A 20,457-nucleotide genomic window follows, 5' to 3' on the forward strand; every position below is an offset into this window, starting at 1 on the left:
TCCATGCCCATCTTCCTCCACCTTTTTTATATGTGGGACGCCTGCCACAGCATGGCTTGACAACTGGTGCATAGGTCCATACCTGGGATCCAAAGTTGCGAACCTCAGGCTGTGGAATGTGTGAAATTAACCACTGTGCCACTGGGCTGGCCCCTATGATCCTTTTAATATGCTGCTAGATTCAGTTTGCCAGTATTTCAGTGAGGACTTTTGCATCTGTAGTCATAAGGGATATTGGTCTATGGTTTTATTTCCTTGTGATGTCTTTGTCCGGTTTTGGTATCAGGGTAATGCTGACCTCATCAAATGTGTTAGTAAAGTGTTTCCTCCTGTTCTCTTTTTTTGGAAGAGTTGGAAAATGATCGGTCTGAATTCTTCATTAAATATTTGGAAGAAGAAATCATTAAGGCCATCTAGACCTGGGCTTTTCTTTGTGGGAAGTTTTTTGGTTACTAACTCAAACTCTTTACTCATTATAGATCTGTTGAGATTTTCTGTTTCTTCTTCAGTCAGTTTTGGTGGTTAGTATGTTTCTAGGAATTTAATCATTTCATCTACGTTATCTAATTTGTCAGCATATAATTGTTCATGCTATTTCCTTATCCCTAGAATATTGTTACTAACAATGCTCTTTCACTCTTGATTTTAGTAAATTAAGTCTTTTTGTGTTTTTTGATCATTCAAGCTAAATTTGTCAAATTTGTTGATCTTTTCAAACAATAAAGTTTTGGTTTTGTTAAGCTTTATTTTTCTATTCTCTAATTTCTTTATTTCTAATCTATTTTATATTATTTCCTTGCTTTGGATTCAATTTGCTCTTTTTTTCCATTGGTCTTAAGGTGGAAAGTTAGGTTATTGATTTGAGATCTCTTTTTTAATATAGGCATTTATAGTTATAAGTTTCCCTCTGAGCACTGCTTTTGCTGCATCCCTTAAGTTTTGGTAGATTGTGTTTTCTTTTGTCTCAGTATTTTCTGATTGCCTTTGGTATTTTTTCTTTGACCCATTGGCTTCTGACTGCTTGTGCCAACCTTTGGAAACTGTCAAGGCAGTTAGCTGGGACAACTGTAAAGGCTCACCTCTTTTGGTTCCCATTTCTCAGGGGTCACTGTCCTTTGTCATCTGATGTCCAGTGTTTTGAAAACATTATTTGACATATTTTGTCCATTTTCTCAGTTGTTTCAGATGGGAGATTAAATCTGGTCCCTTCTTACTTCATCTTGTCTAGAAGTGGAAGTTGGTTTCATTTTTAATGAATTTGAATCTCTGACCCATTTGGAATATGTAAGAAGTGGATCCAGTGTTATCTTTTTGCTGTGCAGTAATTTCAACCGATTTAAAATTTAAATCAATAATCACTGATTTTATTAGTACTATCTTTTCTATACCACTTTTTCCTATTAGTTTCTATATTCAGCTTTCTATTTTGTATTTTCTATTCTATATCCTTGTTCATTCTGTTTATTCATGTTTCATTTTTTAATACCTGGTAAAGCTAATCTTGTTCCCCATAATTGGTCTTTTTCAGGGTTCTTTTTATCATCTTGCTTGTTATTCTTTTACATAACAAATTATATAATCACAAAGTTATAAATACAGAGTTCTCTTGTGAAAATTAATTTCTTAGCTCTTAAATTTCTTGTGTTCTGATTATTAAGCATAAAGACATATCAAGTACCAAGTCTGGTGACATTAAAGGAGAATAAAAGGGGAGAAATTAAAATATAATTGTACACTCAGAATTGCTCTTGGCTTCAATGGAAACAGTCTTAAGAGATATTTAAAACAAAAAGATCAGAATTCATAAAACTATATGTTCATCGAATTTGCTAGTTTTTTTCTGTTAGAGCCTAACACATGCCTGTACAAATGTGTATATATGTAATTAAACACTAATTTTAAAAATTATACAATTAATACAAAACCTAGGTAGGTTTTTAGCAGGATTCCAAGGTTGTCTCATTTTTAACCTCACCTAACTTTTGTTTTTTGAGGAAGATTAGCCCTGAGCTAACATCTACTGCCAATCCTCCTCTTTTTTGCTAAGGAAGACTGGCCCTGAGCTAACATCCTTGCCCATCTTCCTCTACTTTATATGTGAGACACCTACCACAGCATGGCTTGCCAAGCGGTGCCATGTCCTGTCCCCACCCAGGATCCGAACTGGTGAACACCCGGCCGCTGAAGCGGAATGTGCACACTTTACCACTGCACCACTGGGCCAGCCCCCTCACCTGACATTATTTTAGGCTTGCAAGTATATACCTGTATTTGCCATCCTGGAACAATATTTACTTTCAGTGTGCTGGCTTAGTTCTAGAGTGATGCATCCCCGCCAATAAGCTTATCTAGACTCTTTTTAAAAGTGTTACTCTTTGGGGCTGGCCCCGTGGCTGAGTGGTTAAGTTCACGTGCTCTGCTGCAGGCAGCCCAGTGTTTCATTGGTTCGAATTCTGGGCGCGGACATGGTACTGCTCATCAAACCACGCTGAGGCAGCGTCCCACATGCCACAACTAGAAGGACCCACAACGAAGAATATGCAACTATGTACCAGGGGGCTTTGGGGAGAAAAAGGAAAAAAATAAAATCTTTAAAAAAAAAAAAAGTATTACTCCTTGATAGCAGAAACCATGTCTGTTTGCCTTATTTATCATTCTCAAATAAAGTGTAAAAACCTCTTAATGAGGGAAGATGTGGATGTAATTTTTTTTTTTTGGTGAGGAAGGTTGGCCCTGAGCTAACATCTGTCACAAATCTCCCTTTTTTTTTTTGTCTCCCCAAAGCCCCAGTACATAGTTGTACATCCTAATTGTAAGTCCTTTCACTTCTTCTCTGTGCGATGCTGCCACAGCATGGCTTAATGGGCGGCATGCAGGTCTGTGCCCAGGATCCAAACCAGCAAATCCCGGGCTGCCGAAGTGGAGCACATGAACTTAATCACTTGGTCACGGGTCCAGCCCCCCTAGCTTTGTTTCCTTTATATTCCTTTTAAAATTTTATACACATTATCAAATAATATTTCTGGCTTGAGGAAATCTCTCATCATCATCAGTCGTTAATTACAAATATTCTTTGAGAGAGATTTTAGCAGACGCTGTAGGTAGGAGAACAAAATGACGCAGATTCTGCTCTAAGTTGTTTTAAAATCTGTTTCTACTCAGAAATACTGAAAAAAAAAGAAAAACAATAACATACCCAAATGAGTGTATGTGAGTATAAATGAATACACCGTAATGGATCAGGGAACTTTCCTGGTCAGGGTTAACTTAAAACTAAGGTTTGGGGATGTCAGTAAAACTTGGATGGATAGAAAGAAAAATAGCCTTTCAAGGGTGGAAAATGAAACAGACAAAGGCCAAAAGGCAGAGCATCCCATATTGGGTTTTAAGTCAGTGATGTGACCAGCCTGACCTAGGGTTTTATTAGAGGAATATCAGTAGATGTAGTGGGAAGGTGCTAATGACAGCTGATAGTTGAGAACTCTCTCCGTGCCAGTCATTGTGCCATAAACACTTTACATATTTTTATCTAAGTTAATGTTCACAAAGCTGAAGTAGATGATTTATTCCTACTTTGAAAGTGAGGAAAACTGCTTTTGAAGAAATTAAGCTACTTGCCCGAAGTCAGACTTCTTGTGAGGGTCAAAGCTTAAATTCAAACCACTTGACTCCAAAGTCTGTGCTTTTAATTGCATGCAAAACTGCTAATTTATGTTTAGGTTTGGAAGATCTTGAGTGCCGAGCCAAGGTGATGAGACCTAATTCTTGTTCTCTAATGTGTACAGTAATCACCTAGAGACCTTTTACCAGGAAATCTTTCAGCAGACTTTCTGAAATTTATCTGCTTAAAGTTGCTGGCAACTTTCGGAGTCACTCAAAGTGTAGACTCAGTAGTATTGGAGACGCTAGGGTTTAGTGCTAAAAGCAAAAGGCGAGCCTTCAAAGACTGGAACGGATGGCTTCTCTTTCCTTTTGCATTAGGCAACGCTGGACTATGGAATGTATTCTCGAGAAGAAGAACTATTAAGAGAAAGAAAACGCATTGGTACAGTTGGAATTGCTTCTTATGATTATCACCAAGGAAGTGGAACATTTCTGTTTCAAGCTGGTAGTGGAATTTATCACGTAAAAGATGGAGGACCACAAGGATTTACTGTAAGTTGGTGTTACTGTTAAATCTGTTTTTGAGTCCTAAAGGCTATTTGCACCCAAATCAGAAAGGTAATTAAACAAACCAGAAAATTCTGTTTACCTACCAACTAAGAAATTTTGTAATAAAGAAAACAGGAAATATGGGTATTAATTTCCAGTTTTAAGAGTTAATTTTTCCAGTGACATTAATATACAATTTTTAAAATGCTAAAATAAAAGCACTTGCTATATAGAAAGATATAGTAAAGGACATCACTGCCCATTTTCTGAGTAAGTGCTGAGGGGGATTTTGGAAGACTGTGATGTCACAAGACAATACATTTTGCCTCCCTTAAAAGCTTAATTCATCTTAATAGATGGTTTTAATGTTTGGTTTTATTCCACGCAATTGTTTATGTGCTATTGAACTATTATTTTGATAGAATTGTGATGATCCTGGTTTTCATTCCATTTTTATGAGAAAACTATTTTATATAGGTAAAATTAATTTGAAATATTTATTAAATAAAATATTCAATAAATACAAGTATTTAACAAACAATAATTACTCTGTTAAACCAGCTTGGGCAACAAAATTTATGAAGTGCTGTTATGTTGTCTTTATTTCCTCTCCTATTACCCTTAGCTTTCTATAGTAAAAAACATGAGTCCTTCCTTATAAGTTAAGGCATATAAAAGTATATTTTTCTGGGGAGCAATTATCATAGTTGACATTTTACTTGGAATTATTATTCATTTTATAAGGAGGGTGCTGGCAAATGAATATGTAGGTAGTAGCCTGATACTTGCCTTAAAATGTTGTTTACTTTTCTAGCAACAACCCTTACGGCCTAATTTAGTGGAGACTAGTTGTCCTAACATTCGGATGGATCCGAAATTATGCCCAGCTGACCCAGACTGGATTGCTTTTATACATAGCAATGATATTTGGATATCCAACATTGTAACCAGAGAAGAAAGGAGGCTCACCTATGTGCACAATGGTAACGCAAAGTTCTTCAAATCTACGTTCCTGAAAAGTGTTTTTAAAATTTAATTTGCTTTTGCTTAACATTTTGAAATTGAAGCAAGCTAGATGATCTTTATATTTTAAATTCAGATCTTTAAAATTAAAAAAAACGTTGGGGCCGGCCCGGTGGCACAGCAGTTAAGTGTGCACATTCCACTTCAGTGGCCCAGGGTTCGCTGGTTCAGATCCCGGGTGTGGACATGACACCACTTGGCAAACCATGCTGTGGCAGGCGTCCCACATATAAAGTGGAGGAAGATGGGCAGGGATATTAGCTCAGGGTCAGTCTTCCTCAGTAAAAAGAGGAGGATTGGCGGGAGGTGTTAGTTTAGGGACAATCTTCCTCACCTCCCCACCCCCCAAAAATTAATCTTGTTGGGAAACAAACAGAACAACCTAATATGCATTACAGAAACTACCTGAAAATTTATCTCCCCTTTTTGGAAAGCCTACTTAGTTATTTTGTCATAATAGGAAAAACAATACTTTGTAGAACTGTGTGTATTGTGGAAATATTTAATTAATTAATTAATTAATTAATATATTTTTTTAGATTTTATTTTTCCTCTTTCTCCCAAAGCCCCCCTGGTACCTAGTTGTGTGTTTTTAGTTGTGGGTCCTTCTGGTTATGGCATGTGGGACGCCATCTCAGCATGGCTTGATGAGCAGTGCCATGTCCGCGCCCAGGATTCGAACTGGTGAAACCCTGGGCCGCCGAAGCAGAGCGCTCCAACTTAACCACTCGGCCACAGGGCCAGCCCCAAGAATATTTAATTTATTGAAGTGACTATAATAATACTAAGCACAACCAAAGCACAGAAAAGATGTGGATGTTTTTCTCTAAAGCTTTCATACAAATGAAAGGTGGGAAATAGTGTGTTGCTTTTTCTTTGAACATATGAAACAGAGATTAAGCTTAAGCTCTATAATGAAGGATGATCATTCGAAAATGTCATTTGTCCAACTTTTGCCTAATCTAATGGTCACAAAGCTGATTTATTGGACATCTTCCTTAATAAATTATTTTAGAATACAATAGTGTATTGACAGAAGATATTTTTCCATCATTAGGATAATCAGTGTTGTAGAAGAAGCCTTTTCCTAAACAATTTACATTGATAGAAAGAGCACTGAATTAGGAGTCAAGAAATCTGTTCTAACTAAACCACAAAGTCAACCACAAAAATACATTAAGTTCCCGTGTGCCAAGCAATGTGACAGGAACTAAGGATACAGAATTGAGTAAGACACAGTCCTTGCCCTCGAGGAAACTGTGTAAACAAATAACAACAAAACAGAATGCTAAGAAGCAACCATAGGGTGTTAAGAGGGTACCGATGAGGGGTAGTGGTCAGGAAAGGCTTCCCAGAAGAAATGACATCTAAACTGATTTAAAATATAACTGCACATTAGCCGCTATGCTCCAGGCCAGGGGACTACATGCAAAAGGTCTTGATGCAGAAGGCACTGTGAGGTATGTGAAGAGTTAGAAGCAGTCTGACGGTCCGAAAGCGTAAGGTCTGAGTCAAGGAGGGAAAGATAAAACTGGCAGCTAAGAAGAGCCAGGACATGGCTGGGCTGTATCTCACATAAATGAACATTGTCTTTATCCTGATGTAGGGGTCCTTGAAAAGTTTTTAGCAGTTCACTGGTGTGGTCAGAGTCATGTTATAGATAAATTATTCTGGGTACTCTGTGAAAGTTGTATTTGAGAAGCACAAGACTAGAGACAGGGACACCAAAGCTTAAATGTTGGAATTATCCAGGTTTTATGGTCTAAAACTAGAGCATAGGATAGAGAAAAGGGGATGGAGTAGGGAAAATTTTAAGTAAAAAGTACATGTTTTAGTGTTTAATGAGTCTCTATGTTGGGTCAGGGAATCAGAATAGCTACCAGTGACAGTAGATGATTAGGTTGATAGTTAATAAATCTGGGTTGGAAATCCTAGCCATTTGTTCATGCTTTCAACAAACATTAAACACTCCCTATGTACTAGTTGTTGTACTTGAGGCCGGGACTGCAAAGCTCTGACAATAACTCTTAGAATTAAGGTATTTTTTAGTTTATTTTTTTTTTTCTGTAGAATTGTTTTCCATTCAGGATTATTATAAAGATTGGCAGAATTTAAAGTAGAAAGCACTGAAACCCTGCAGGATGCTATAGTAGTGTTTTTTATTTTATTTTTTCTGTGCATGTGGGTATGTGGTATATTTATTATTTTCAGGATTAGTGTAGTAGTTAAAAATATAGTTTAGAACCAGACTGTCTGGCTTTGAGTCCCAGATCTACCATTTTTTTTAACCCTGTGACTTTGAGTAAGTTATTTAACCCATCTCTTTGTTTCCATATCTGTGAAAAAACTTAATGGCTTGTCATTATAGAGTTACGAGGTTTTAATGAGTTGATATTTGTGAAGTGTTCAGGGCAGTGTCTGAAACCTAGTAAGTGCTTTGTGTTTGTTTAGATAGAAAGGTAGGGAGTGAGCATCATCACTCTTAGTCCGTTTATTCACAATAGATTTCCAAGTAAAAGTCTGCCTTTAGATGGGTTTAGTCAATCAGCATGTGCATGTGTTTATTCTCTGCCTAGTATGATAGAGGAATTTAACAGTAATATAATACCAGCCTCTACTCTCAAATGGCATATTTTAGTAGGAGAACAAGATGATATTGTTTATTCATTTAATAAATAACTCTTAGTAATTGAGGTCTGGGGGCTGGCCTGGTGGCGCAGCAGTGAAGTTCGCACGTTCCACTTCGACAGCCCGGGGTTTGCCGGTTCAGATCCCAGGTGCGGACATGGCACCGCTTGGCAAGCCGTGCAGTGGCAGACATCCCACATATAAAGTAGAGGAAGATGGGCATGGATCTTAGCTCAGGGCCAGTCTTCCTCAGCAAAAAGAGGAGGATGGGTGGCAGATGTTAGCTCAGGGCTAATCTTCCTCAAAAAAAAAATAATAATTAAAAATAATTGAGGTCTGGAATAAGTGGTAGGGAGATACAAATGTGACTGTTACCTCTTCTCACATCTAAGGGAGAACAAAATATAAAACAGTTTTGGGAGGGGTGTAAGTTTGGGGAAGTTGAAAGATCCAAGAAAACTGGGAGCTGGTTTTGGCTGTATCATTAATTCCAAAATTTAAGAAACTGAAAACTGAGCTTAGTTTTCATTAGCTTGGTGCTAAAACCCATTTGGTGGCAAAACCTGACCTGAACTGACCTGAAGATATTTATAATCTTAATCCTACTTAGTGTGCTTATTCCTAAATTTGCTGCAGGAATATTGGTGTATTTGATTACAGGGTATTTGATTACCCTGCTGGCGATGTTATGTAATTATCTGGTAGTATATGAATAATCCCCAAATTCTGGGTTCCAAGCACTTCTGGACTCAGAATTTTTGGATAAGGGATTATTGGTTCATACTTCACATTTGTTTCAGACAATATGTAGAAAATACAGATAAGCAAAAAATAATATGTTGAAACTTACCTATAAAATTAAAATCACTATGGGATATTCCTACACACCCATCAGACTGGCTGAAGTGAAAAATATTAAGAACACCAAATTTTGGAGAGGAACTTTCATGCATTGCCAGTAAGAGTATAAAATAACACAGATACTTTGGAAAACTGTGGAGCAGTTTTTTATAAAGTTAAACTTATCGTACTACCCAGCCATTCCACTCCTAGGTTTTTTTCAAAGAGAAACAAAAATGTACATCCACAAAGATTCTTATACAAGAATGATCATAGCATCTTTAATCATAATAGCCAAAAACTGGAAGCAGCCCAGATGTCCACTAGTAGAATAAAAGAACTATGGTATACACTGGAATGCCACTCAGCAATAAACAGGAATGAATTACTGATACATGTAACGATGTTGATGAATCTCAAAAAGCAGACAGACACAAAGTATATACTATATGATTTCATTTATATGAAATTCTAGAATATGCAAAACTCACCTATGGTGATAGCAGATCAGCAGTTGCTTCTGGGTGGGAATGGACATTGACTGGGAAGGCACATGGGAAAACATTCTGGAGTGTTGGAAATATTCTGTGTCTTGACAGGGTGTGGTTATACAAGCATATGCATTTTTCAAAAATGAACAGTGTACTAAAGATTTTGTGTATTATAAAGCAGTTTTTTTAGAAAGCTTGTCTATAGTCTTACCATTTGGAGAGAACCACATTTTGGTTTATATCCCAACACTTTTTTAATTGTTTATTTGCGTAACATTTTTATAAATGCAATCACAGTGTACATGCCATTTAGTAATATGCTTTTTTTTTTAAATTCAAAGATATCGTAAACATTTCCCCATGTCATGAAATCTTATGTAATTATGGCTTTGGTGTTTTGGTTTTTGCTTTTAGAGCAAGAGTTCCCTTCAGACTATTTGCTGGAAACCTAAATGTAAAACAGATAAAACCTGAGCCCCTCTGGTTGAATGGGAGGAAAGAGAAGGAGGAAGAATGGTGACTTACATGATCTGTAAGGCCCATTCTAGGCCTAAAGATGTACTTCTCTGTGTAGGAGAGTCCAAGTCACCACGAACCTTTATATGTATTCTTTTTTCCATGATCCTAGCTAAATGAGTAAATAATAACTAACATCTATGGAGTACATCCTATGGTTCAGGCTTTGTTCTAAGTGCTTTATGTGCATTAACTCATTTAATCCTGGTAACAACCTTATAAGGTGGGTTCTTATTCCCATTTACAAAAGGGACCTGCAGTGGAACAAGATTGGCTGATTTGCCCAAGGTCAGTCAGTTAGTAAATGATGGAGTCCAGATTTGAATTCAGTCCATTTGGCTCCAGAGTTCACCACTATATTACAGCCTTTCAAAATAAATTGAATCATTCTGCTTTATACCTATAAAAAGATAGAGAACTTCTTGTGATAATTTTGCATTTTATGTTTGTCTAGAGCTGGCCAACATGGAAGAGGATCCCAGGTCAGCTGGAGTTGCTACCTTTGTTCTTCAAGAAGAATTTGATAGATATTCTGGCTATTGGTGGTGTCCAGAAGCTGAAACAAGTAAGGGGGTTCAAAATAATATAGGTCAAAGTATTGTGAGATTCAACTACCAATTAGGTAACTGCACGTACTCTAAAGTCTGAATAGTAGATTCTGAAGTGATGAAGATTGGATCCTACCACTAGTTATTTAGAATAATCAGCCTATATCCTACCATAATGAATTCTAAGAAAAACAATTGTATTGTCATTCAGTGCCTTAGTCCTTCAACTCCCCTTGTCAATTTTTCTTCTAGAAACTGGTCTTGATAATACTGGTGGTGACATTGGTGGCAAAATAAAAAATACCACACCTTAATGAGTTGGTATAAAAACTAGGATTGACTACAGAGTCTGCATGAACAGATGGCCAAATTAGTGTATGAATGAATCAGAAAAAAGGGCACAAAATTCCTCCTTTTTCTTGGTGAATTCAGAAATATTTTACTGCCTGAAAAACAGCTCTCTAAAGCAGTGACTTTCAAACTTTTTGACCATGATTCAGTTTGTAATTTGCTTTACTTTCTAGCCTAATACATTGTACATATACTGTATACATAAAACTGAAAAATTTCATGAAGCAATACTTATCCTTATGTGTAATGCACTCTGATATTGTATATTTTCTTTGTTATATTTTTAAAATGCTAGTTATGACCCATTAATAGATTTCATGACCCACTAATGAATTGCAGATGGCATTCTGAACACTTCTCTAAGGGACCATAAAAAATATTTATTTTTAAGCCACGTCCTACATTTGGACATTTTGAGATGTAAAATGTTTCACCATAGCTGTATTTGTTGTAACAAGATTTTGACATAAATTAGAGAAACCATTAAAAAAAACTGGACTCTATTTAAATAGCATTTATTTTGTTATAGGAAATATTATAAATGTAATTAAATAATTCATTTTTCAACAAGGAATGCATTTTAAGTTATGCAAGGACTGAAGTCCTTCATAAGTGTGTTTCCTGTTTCAAATATGTATGTATACATATTTATCTTCAACTTTTGCCCTCTAAAAGGAGTAACGTTTAACTAGTCAAAGTGGCTTAGCGGTAACTCACCTTGCTACTGCAAAGACTAGTGATATTTTCATACATAAAAGGTAGCATATTTTATACATAAATTATTTTTCACTGTGGGAAATATAGTACAACAGGGAATGGTCAGTTATGATCACTTTCTGGAATAATTCTTCTAAATTTTCAATATTTGAATTCTTTTTAAGCTCCTAATGGCAGCAAGATTCTTAGAATTCTGTATGAAGAAAATGATGAATCCGAAGTGGAAATTATTCATGTTACATCTCCTATGTTGGAAACAAGGAGGGCGGATTCATTTCGTTATCCTAAAACAGGTACTATATCCATTGGTATTTATATTCAGTCATTTCTATTTTCCAAACAAGATTCTCTCTGCAATCATCAAAGATATGGTTAACATTGGTCGTTTACAGCCTTAGTAAGGATGGATTATTTCTTAAGTGTTAACTGAAGTAGATTTTTAAATTACAGGTTAATCCTTTTTAATTATTTTCAAATGTAGGGAAGTGCGAAAAACTGGTTATTTCAAGGAATGAATAAAAAAATGTCTTTGCCAGGAAATAAAGATTTTTAAAGAATTAGGTTCTTAATAAATTAGTAATTTTTTTTCCATTTTGCTCTTTACAGCATTTCAATTGTAAAGTGATCCTGCATTTCTCTTCTTTATTTCATATTGACTAGTGATGTTTTTCAGCCTCTTTTTTTCATACACATATTAAAAATAATGAATTTGAGATGGAATCCTAAGATTCTTATGCAATAAAGCCCTGACTCTATACAGTATTCCTGACTTAACTAAAGTGTAAGGAGGATTGATCTGGCAAAATTAGTTTGAAGAATTTTGGACATGCTTTACTATTCACTTTTGTCTTTTTCTAAAGGCACAGCAAATCCAAAAGTCACTTTTAAGATGTCAGAAATAATGATTGATGCTGAAGGAAGGGTAAGTATAAAATGTTGAGTTGACTTTTTGTGTCATTTGACTAATCTAGTCAGTCTAGTAGAGATCTTAGATAGCCTTTTTTATTTTTCGGATTTGTTGAACTTGCTGAGACATCTGTGGATCATGATTTCAGGCTGACCTAATTTTCTACTTTGAAAACTTGCCGATGGTTCCCAAGATAGGACTATGGGGATATGCATATTTGCCACTCCTTTCCAATAGTTTTTCTTCTTTGCCTTTGTTAAATCTTCAGATCAATATTTAAAAAAACAGTGGTTATTGACAGTGGTTATTCCTTCTGTGCCAGATAGATGTCTTTGGTAGATTAAATATCCTACGTCGCTCTTGTATTGCTGCTTTCCATTTGGACAGTTGAATGCTTATAAGTTGAATGCACACAAGATTAATTAAAAAGCAGTGAACTCTGCTAGGTTTTTTTTTTTTAGCAGCTTTATTGAGGTCTAATTCACATACAACACAATTTGCTCATTTAAAGTTTAAAATTACTTTTAGTATTTTCAGAGTTGTGCAACCATCAACATAGTCAATTTTAGAACATTTTCATCACCCTAAAAAGAAATCCCACATCTCTTAATCTTTAGCTCCCAACCTCCCCATACCTCCGAGCTCTAGGCAACCACTAATCTAACTCTCTGCCTGTAGATACGCCTATTCTAGACATTTTATATAAATGGAATCATATAGTATCCAGTCTGGTTTCTTTCACTTAGCATCATATTTTCAAGCTCCCTCTATGTTGCATAATATATCAACACTTCATTACTTTTTATCACCTAATATTATTCCACTGTATGGATATACCATACTTTATTTATCCACTCATCAGTTATATGTGACATTTGGGTTGTTTCCACTTTTTAGGTATTATGAATAATAGCCAAATTATGAATAATAGCTCTGAATGTGTATATAAGTTTTTGTGCAGGCATACATTTTCATTTCTCCTGGTTAGATACCTAGGAGTGAAATTATTGGGTCATATGATAACTCTATGTTTAACCTTTGAGGAACTGCCAAACTGTTTTACAAAGCAGCTGCACTATTTTATATTCCCATCAACAGTGTATGAGGTTTCCAGTTTCTCCACATCTTCATCAACATTTCTTATTGTTCATCTTATTTTTTTTTTTTTAAGATTTTTTTTTTATTTTTTCCTTTTTCTCCCCAAAGCCCCCCGGTACATAGTTGTGTATTCTTCGTTGTGGGTTCTTCTAGTTGTGGCATGTGGGACGCTGCCTCAGCGTGGTCTGATGAGCAGTGCCATGTCTGCGCCCAGTATTCGAACTAACGAAACACTGGGCCGCCTGCAGCGGAGCGCGCAAACTTAACCGCTCGGCCACGGGGCCAGCCCCTGTTCATCTTATTTGTTATAGCCATCCTACCAGGTTTGAAGTTGTATCTCATTGTGTTTTTGATTTACATTTTCTTTCTTTGTGTGTATGTGTGAGGAAGATTGGCCCTGAGCTAATATCTGTTGCCAGTCTTCCTCTTTTTGCTTGAGGAAGATTGTCGCTGAGCTGAAGTCTGTGCCAGTCTTCCTCTATTTTATGTGGGATGTCGCCACAGCATGGCTTGATGAGTAGTGCTGGGTCCACGCTGGGATCCGAACCTGTGAGCCCCAGGCCGCTGAAGTGGAACATAGAACTTAACCACTACGCCACCAGCTGGCCCCCTGATTTACGTTTTCTTGATGGCTAATGATATTAAACATCTTTTCATGTGTTTATTGGCCATTTGTATATCTTCTTTGGAGAACTGTCTATTCAGACCCTTTGCCTGTTTTTTAAATTTATTTTTTTAATTGTGTCGGCTAGACTTTTAAAGGGAAAAAGATTTGCTTGCCCAAGGCCATTTCACTAATATATGTCACAAATGATATTTTAGGCTAAAATATAGGGAACTAGGGACTACTATTTTTCTTAAATACTAGAGTCTAAAGTAATTAAAACTTGCTTTACCAGTTATTATCGGGGATCCTATTAGTACAAGCTCATGAGAAAAGACTTTTAGACTGTACTAATTCTTGTGGTTAGAACATTTTTAGGCATAAAAAACACCAGAATAGATAGCCCACAGTATACTGCTGGTTTTACTGTATCCTTTGTGTGCCTTTTTAAATACCTAAGTCTGAAAAAGTATCATGCTGTTAAAGATAATCATTTAAGTAGACTAGTAAGCTAGTTATTTATGTAAGTCTTCTATAACTAGGTTCCTTTTTTCTTTTTTAATAGATTATAGATGTCATAGATAAGGAACTAATTCAGCCTTTTGAGATTCTCTTTGAAGGAGTTGAATATATTGCCAGAGCTGGATGGACTCCAGAGGGAAAATAGTGCGTATGTTAAATTGTCACTTCTTTACAAATAATTTAGGATCCAGAACTTTAGAAATGTCTATGCTATTAGGTTTGCCTTTCGGTTGGAGCTACCTTCACGTGTAAATTTGCAGTGTAGTTATTTCTGCACAAAGAATATTTCCTGAACTAAGTGGACTTGTGGATTTGTAACCCTATAAGCATAGGTACATTGCATTTTTAATTCTCTCTCTTACTTAGCCAGTCATGGTTTCAGTGTTATTTGTGGTTAAATTGTGTGACTTTTAAGGCTCACATATAAGTGTGTTTTTTTAATTATTTAATTTAAGCAGAAATATTTGGAGAGCCTTATATCAAGATGATAACGTACATTTCCTGTTTCTAATGTAGACAACAGGAGTTTCACAAAGCTGGCGTTTGTTGACACTAAAGGGAGGAAACAATTTCAAAGGCCATCTGTGGTTTTGGAAATGTAAAGAAAACCACTTTTAAAGATTTTATTTTTCCTTTTTCTCCCAAAGCTCCCTGGTACATAGTTGCGTATTTTTAGTGGTGGGTCCTTCTAGTTGTGGCGTGTGGGATGCCGCCTCAGCATGGCTTGATGAGGGGTGCCATGTCTGCACTCAGGATTCGATCTGGTGAAACCCTGGGCTGCTGGAGCAGAGTGTGCAGACTTCAGCACTCGGCCACGGGGCCGGCCCCAAGAAAATCACTTTTAAAAACTCTGTTGAAGCCTAACTTTTAAAAATAAGTGTAGAATAAGCTAATACTTTTAATTAGAGATTTGTAAGTGATAATTTAACATATACTAAAGCAATTCTTTCATTATGATTATAGAAATAACTGATGGGTGCTAGAGGAGAGAGTAAGGGAATATTTATTTTCTGAGAGCTTGCTTTATTTTTGGTGCTTTTCTTTTATTTGTTTAAATAGTGCTTGGTCCATCCTACTAGATCGCTCCCAAACTCGCCTACAGATAGTCTTGATCTCACCTGAATTATTTATCCCAGTAGAAGATGATGCCATGGAAAGACAGAGACTCATTGAGTCAGTGCCTGACTCTGTGACGCCATTAATTATCTATGAAGAAACAACAGACATCTGGATAAATGTATGTGTGTTTTCCTGTACTTGGTTAAATAGTTTCTCAGAATGCTAAAGCAAGTGAAGTTTTAGAGCAGACTATCTAAGTGTATTTTTTAAGTTCAAAGTAACTGTGAATGTTATTTGCTTAGTTTGAACATTTCGGAGTCTAATGATGGTTCTAGAATGGAATGGTTTATAGATAGAAAGTAGATGCCATTGAAATGACATCTCCTTGGCTGCAGGTTTGCCCTTGTTCTTGGACACATCAGATACTGAAAAAACAGCCTCATCAGTGCCTCTGAGAGCACCCCAAGAGTCCTGTCTAGAAAATACTTTCTCTTTTGAGTTGGCAAACTCTATGAAAATATACCAGTTTTGGATTGAATTTTGCATTTTCCAATTTAGTGAAAAAAACTTAAGATACAAAATAAATAAAACCAGCTCACTCTCTGGCTGAATATAGGCTTCATATGATTCACCTAAACCAGATGAACATCTGTTTTCTCTTCAACTGTTAGAATATTTCTCTTTTGAAAATAAAAGCGAAACAAATTTTTCCTCATCATTTCTGTAATAAGATTTATATCATTAAACAAACCTCATGTCATGTTTCAAAGGATTACAGAAATGGTGAGTAAGAAAAAGCTTTTGGTCGTATATTTTTCTTTTTTCTCCATTAAGTCTCCAATTCTCCATTGGAAACTTATTTCTCAATCGATGAAGTCTTTGACTAAAGTAAAATAAATCTGAAAGGCCCTGGCAAAATCTATAACTGTAAATATACCAGACCCCCAGCACTGACATTTATATTTCAGAGTGTGTTTATCAAGTAATTCTTCTTTCTCTAGTTTATTGAATTGTTTATATAGTATTTTCATTAATGTGTATAGTAAATTAAGCTATTCATTTTACAGATCCATGACATCTTTCATGTTTTTCCCCAAAGTCATGAAGACGAAATTGAATTTATTTTTGCCTCTGAATGCAAAACAGGTTTCCGTCATTTATATAAAATCACATCCATTTTAAAGGAGAGCAAATATAAACGATCCAGTGGTGGGCTTCCAGCCCCAAGTAAGAAATCTTTTTTTATTTAAAAAAGAAAAAATGTTGGGGGCAGAAGATGGGAGGGGCAGGATAATTTAATGTTTCTTTTGTGTACTTTATAAGCATTAATACTTGCTTTATTAAACTTAATACATAAGTTAAACTAAAATGTAAATATAGGCATGTGTAAAAACATAGGTCAAAGTTCTTGATAGATACATAATCAACTATCAATAGTGAGAAATCTATGGGTAGTGAGATTACTTTTTTTTTTTTTTGCTGAGGAATATTCATCCTGAGATAATATATCCATGTCAGTCTTTCTCTATTTTTTAGTATGTGGGCCTCCAGCACAGTGTGGCCACTAACAGAGCAGTGTAGGTCTGCACCAGGAACTGAACCCAGGTCACCAAAGCAGAACAGTCTGAACTTAACCACTAGGCCACCGCGGCTGGCCTGAGATTACTTGTTTTTACTTTCTGCTTTTGCCTTGACTGTAATTTTAGTTTGTTTAAAGTGAGCCCATAACATTTTTAGATTAAAAAAGCTATTTTTAAAATCTTACATAGTTATTAGATACTATATACTAGATTTTTTTAGACTGTCCGCATGTACAGCAAAGTTAATTTATAGTTAATAGCTCTTCAGATTGATATAATTATGTTGCCCAAGTGAAATTAAATAGTGTCAGCTGAAGTTAATTTCTCTTTAAAGAGTGATGGTTTTCCTTCTGGGAAATGTAATACAGAATGGATGTGTAAGCCTAGAAGAAGTGAAATGGTACATCAAATACTTCTCCTGGGTTTTTTAAAAATTGCGTTAATGGTTTTCTACTTTAATAATATAGAGTTGGTTTTGGAATAGTAGCCACTTTACGTTGTTATGTTATATACTTAACTGCTATGTGTAACTTAACATAGCAGTTTTTTAAAAATTGTGGTAAAATATATGTATCAAAATTTAGCATTTTAACCGTTTTTAAGTATACAGTTTAGTGGCATTAAGTATATTCATACTCTTATGCAACCATCATCACCATCCATCTCCAGAATTTTTCATCTTCCAAAACTGAAACTACCCAATAAATAATACCCAGTTCAGCCAAAAATAATTAATTACTCCTCATTCCTCCTTCCTCTTGGCACCTGGCAACCACTCTCTGTCTCTATGAATTTGACTACTCTAGATACCTCATTCAAGTGGAATCATACAGTATTTGTCCTTTTATGACTGGCTTATTTCTCTTAGCATAATGTCCTTAAGGTTCATCTGTGTTGTAGTATGTGTCAGAATGTCCTTCCTTTTTAAGGCTGAATAATATTCCATTGTGTGTATATATATATATATATATATACACACACACTACATTTTGTTTATCTATTCATCTATCCATGAACACTTAGGTTGCTTCCACCTTTTGGCTATTGTGAATAATGCTGCCATGAACATGGGTGTACAAATATCTATTTGAGACCCTGCTTTCAATTCTTTTGGGTATATATGCAGAAGTGAAATGCCAGATCATATGGTCATTCTATTTTAAAATTTTTTGAAGAACCTCACCATACTCTTTTCCATAGTAACTGCACCATTTTACATTCCCATAAGCAGTGCACAAGGGTTCCAATTTCTCCACATCCTTGCCAAAACTTATTTTGTTTTATATTTTTATAGTAGCCATCCTGGTGAGTGTGAAGTGGTATGTCATTGTGGTTTTTATTTGCATTTTCCTAATGACTAGTAACGTTGTGCCTCTTTTTGTGTGCTTATTGGCCATTTATATATCTTCTTTGGAGAAATGTCTATTCAAATCCTTTGTCAGCTTTCTAATTGGGTTGTTTATTTTTTTAATATGGCCTTTTAAACATCATTCTTATTTGGGAAACAGTGAGCTACATGTTCTGACTAGCAAAGGAGATACTTCTGTGACTCTGCTCCTTCTTTAGCCTAATTTTCTTTTAAAGCAGACAAAATCTTACATATCCAAGATGGAAAATGTCTTCCCTGAGAGTCTTAGTTTAACTTAGCCCTTAGTGTGAAATTGCCATTACCAGTTCCTCTGTTGTTCAGAAATTAAATCCACTTATGGAATTCCAGAAAGTTTAGTAAGGAAGACTAGTCAGAGCTGTAAATAGTAGTTAATTAACTAAAACAGTATTTTGGCAACTAATAAAAAAGATGATAACTTAAAATTTTGTACACCAATTGAAGAGTGTAAGAAGAGCTGTTTCCTCAGTTAACATTCATGTTAGAATACCTAGGCTCTGTTCCCTCTCAGTGTCTATTTCTGGGCTCCTCTGTTGTCTACTGCTTCTTTCCCTCTTGCTCCTTTTTTTCTTAGTTTTTCTTGCTCCAAATCTTCCTCCTTTTCCTTGATGTCTACTTTATTTTCCTTCTCTCTTCTTCCTTAAATGGCTATGGTGTGAAATAATTAGTATTTGTTATATATAATATTTAATAAAATATATTTAATTAAAAATATAATATTTAATGAAAATATAATATTTAATAAAAATAATATAATAAATAATATTTATTTTCTGGCCATAAAATTTAAAGTTGAATTTTTGTATCTAAGAAAAAATAAGTTGATTTTTTTTTTAACTTGAATGGAACCCTAATTAAGACCCTGTACCATCTCACCATCTCAGCCTGTCCTTGGCTGTCACTCCCCACAGCCGTAGCTAGCAGCAGCTAGGCAAAGAGAAACGGTTTCCATCTTTTACCCTCCTCCTTAGGCCACTGAGAGAACCTCATCTGCCAAGACAAATGGGCCATGTTGGCATTTACTATGGTAATACAAGTTTGTTTTTTGGCAAATGAAGAACAGTTATATTAAAGTTTTCCTTCTGTGACTTTTTAAGTAGTTTGTTGCATTTCTGGAAGAAATGCCTTGTCGACCTATTAGACTTCTTTGTCTAACCAAAGATCTAGGAATAAAGTGCTTTTGAATTTTTTCCTTGCTTTACCATAAGACTCATTTTGCCATTTTCACTTTATTTACATGGATCATTCCATCATTATTCTAGAGTATTGTGAAGACTCATAACCTTAAATTTTTTTAATTGTAGACTTTTTTTGTTAAGGTGACATTCACATAACATTAAATTAACCGTTTTAAAATGAACATTTAAAAATGAACAGTGGTATTTAGTACAATGACAATGTTGTGCTACCACCATCTCTATCTAGTTCCAAAACATTTTCATTGCCCTAGACCAAACTGGAATTTTTTAATGCACCTCTTTGGAGGAAAGAGTTTAGAATACTATTCTTCATTGTTTCATTTGCTTATAGTTTCCTATAAAGTGCTGAATTATGACTGTATTTATCTTTAGGTGATTTCAAGTGTCCTGTCAAAGAGGAAATAGCAATTACCAGTGGTGAATGGGAAGTTCTTGGCCGGCATGGATCTAACGTATGTTCTTTTATTCAACTGATATGTTTGATCAACATCTGCTGTGTATATGCAGTGCTAAAAATCAGCAGTGCAGCTCCATATGATGCCAGTGTTTTGAAAATACTGAGTTAGGACCTAAAAGAATGCAAGTTGTTAGAAAGGAAGAATTTTAGTTTAAATTATAAATCCCACCCAATATATACCCCTAGTTTTAGATGTGTTCTGGTTACTAAAGGTCACTATTTTCAAATATAGTGTTGCTACTTATTAAGGAAAGGGCGTCCATGTTTCTCAAGTCCAGCAAAAGTTGTGAGTTAGGATATAGTTTGAAAAGTATTTTTAAATCTCTTATAGACTACTCATGTCATTTCTACATTCGAAATTGTATTTACTACTTCTGA

At 35.4% G+C, this 20,457-nt stretch overlaps 1 protein-coding gene across 9 annotated transcripts in view; it reads left to right on the forward strand.

The window, feature by feature from the left end:
* Positions 1 to 20,457, forward strand: part of DPP8 (dipeptidyl peptidase 8) — a 62,662-nt gene that overhangs the window by 20,366 nt on the left and 21,839 nt on the right. For all 9 annotated transcript variants that reach the window (XM_003363658.5, XM_001497871.6, XM_070234623.1 and 6 more), the window contains 9 exons: positions 3,982 to 4,155; positions 4,967 to 5,135; positions 10,105 to 10,215; positions 11,431 to 11,559; positions 12,127 to 12,188; positions 14,441 to 14,541; positions 15,457 to 15,634; positions 16,524 to 16,683; positions 19,995 to 20,074. In XM_003363658.5, the coding sequence (XP_003363706.1) occupies positions 3,982 to 4,155; positions 4,967 to 5,135; positions 10,105 to 10,215; positions 11,431 to 11,559; positions 12,127 to 12,188; positions 14,441 to 14,541; positions 15,457 to 15,634; positions 16,524 to 16,683; positions 19,995 to 20,074 (1,164 nt within the window). The remainder of the gene's footprint in view (positions 1 to 3,981; positions 4,156 to 4,966; positions 5,136 to 10,104; positions 10,216 to 11,430; positions 11,560 to 12,126; positions 12,189 to 14,440; positions 14,542 to 15,456; positions 15,635 to 16,523; positions 16,684 to 19,994; positions 20,075 to 20,457) is intronic.

This window comes from Equus caballus, chromosome 1, assembly GCF_041296265.1.
Source record: "Equus caballus isolate H_3958 breed thoroughbred chromosome 1, TB-T2T, whole genome shotgun sequence".
In the NCBI taxonomy this organism is placed as follows: Eukaryota; Metazoa; Chordata; class Mammalia; order Perissodactyla; family Equidae; genus Equus; species Equus caballus.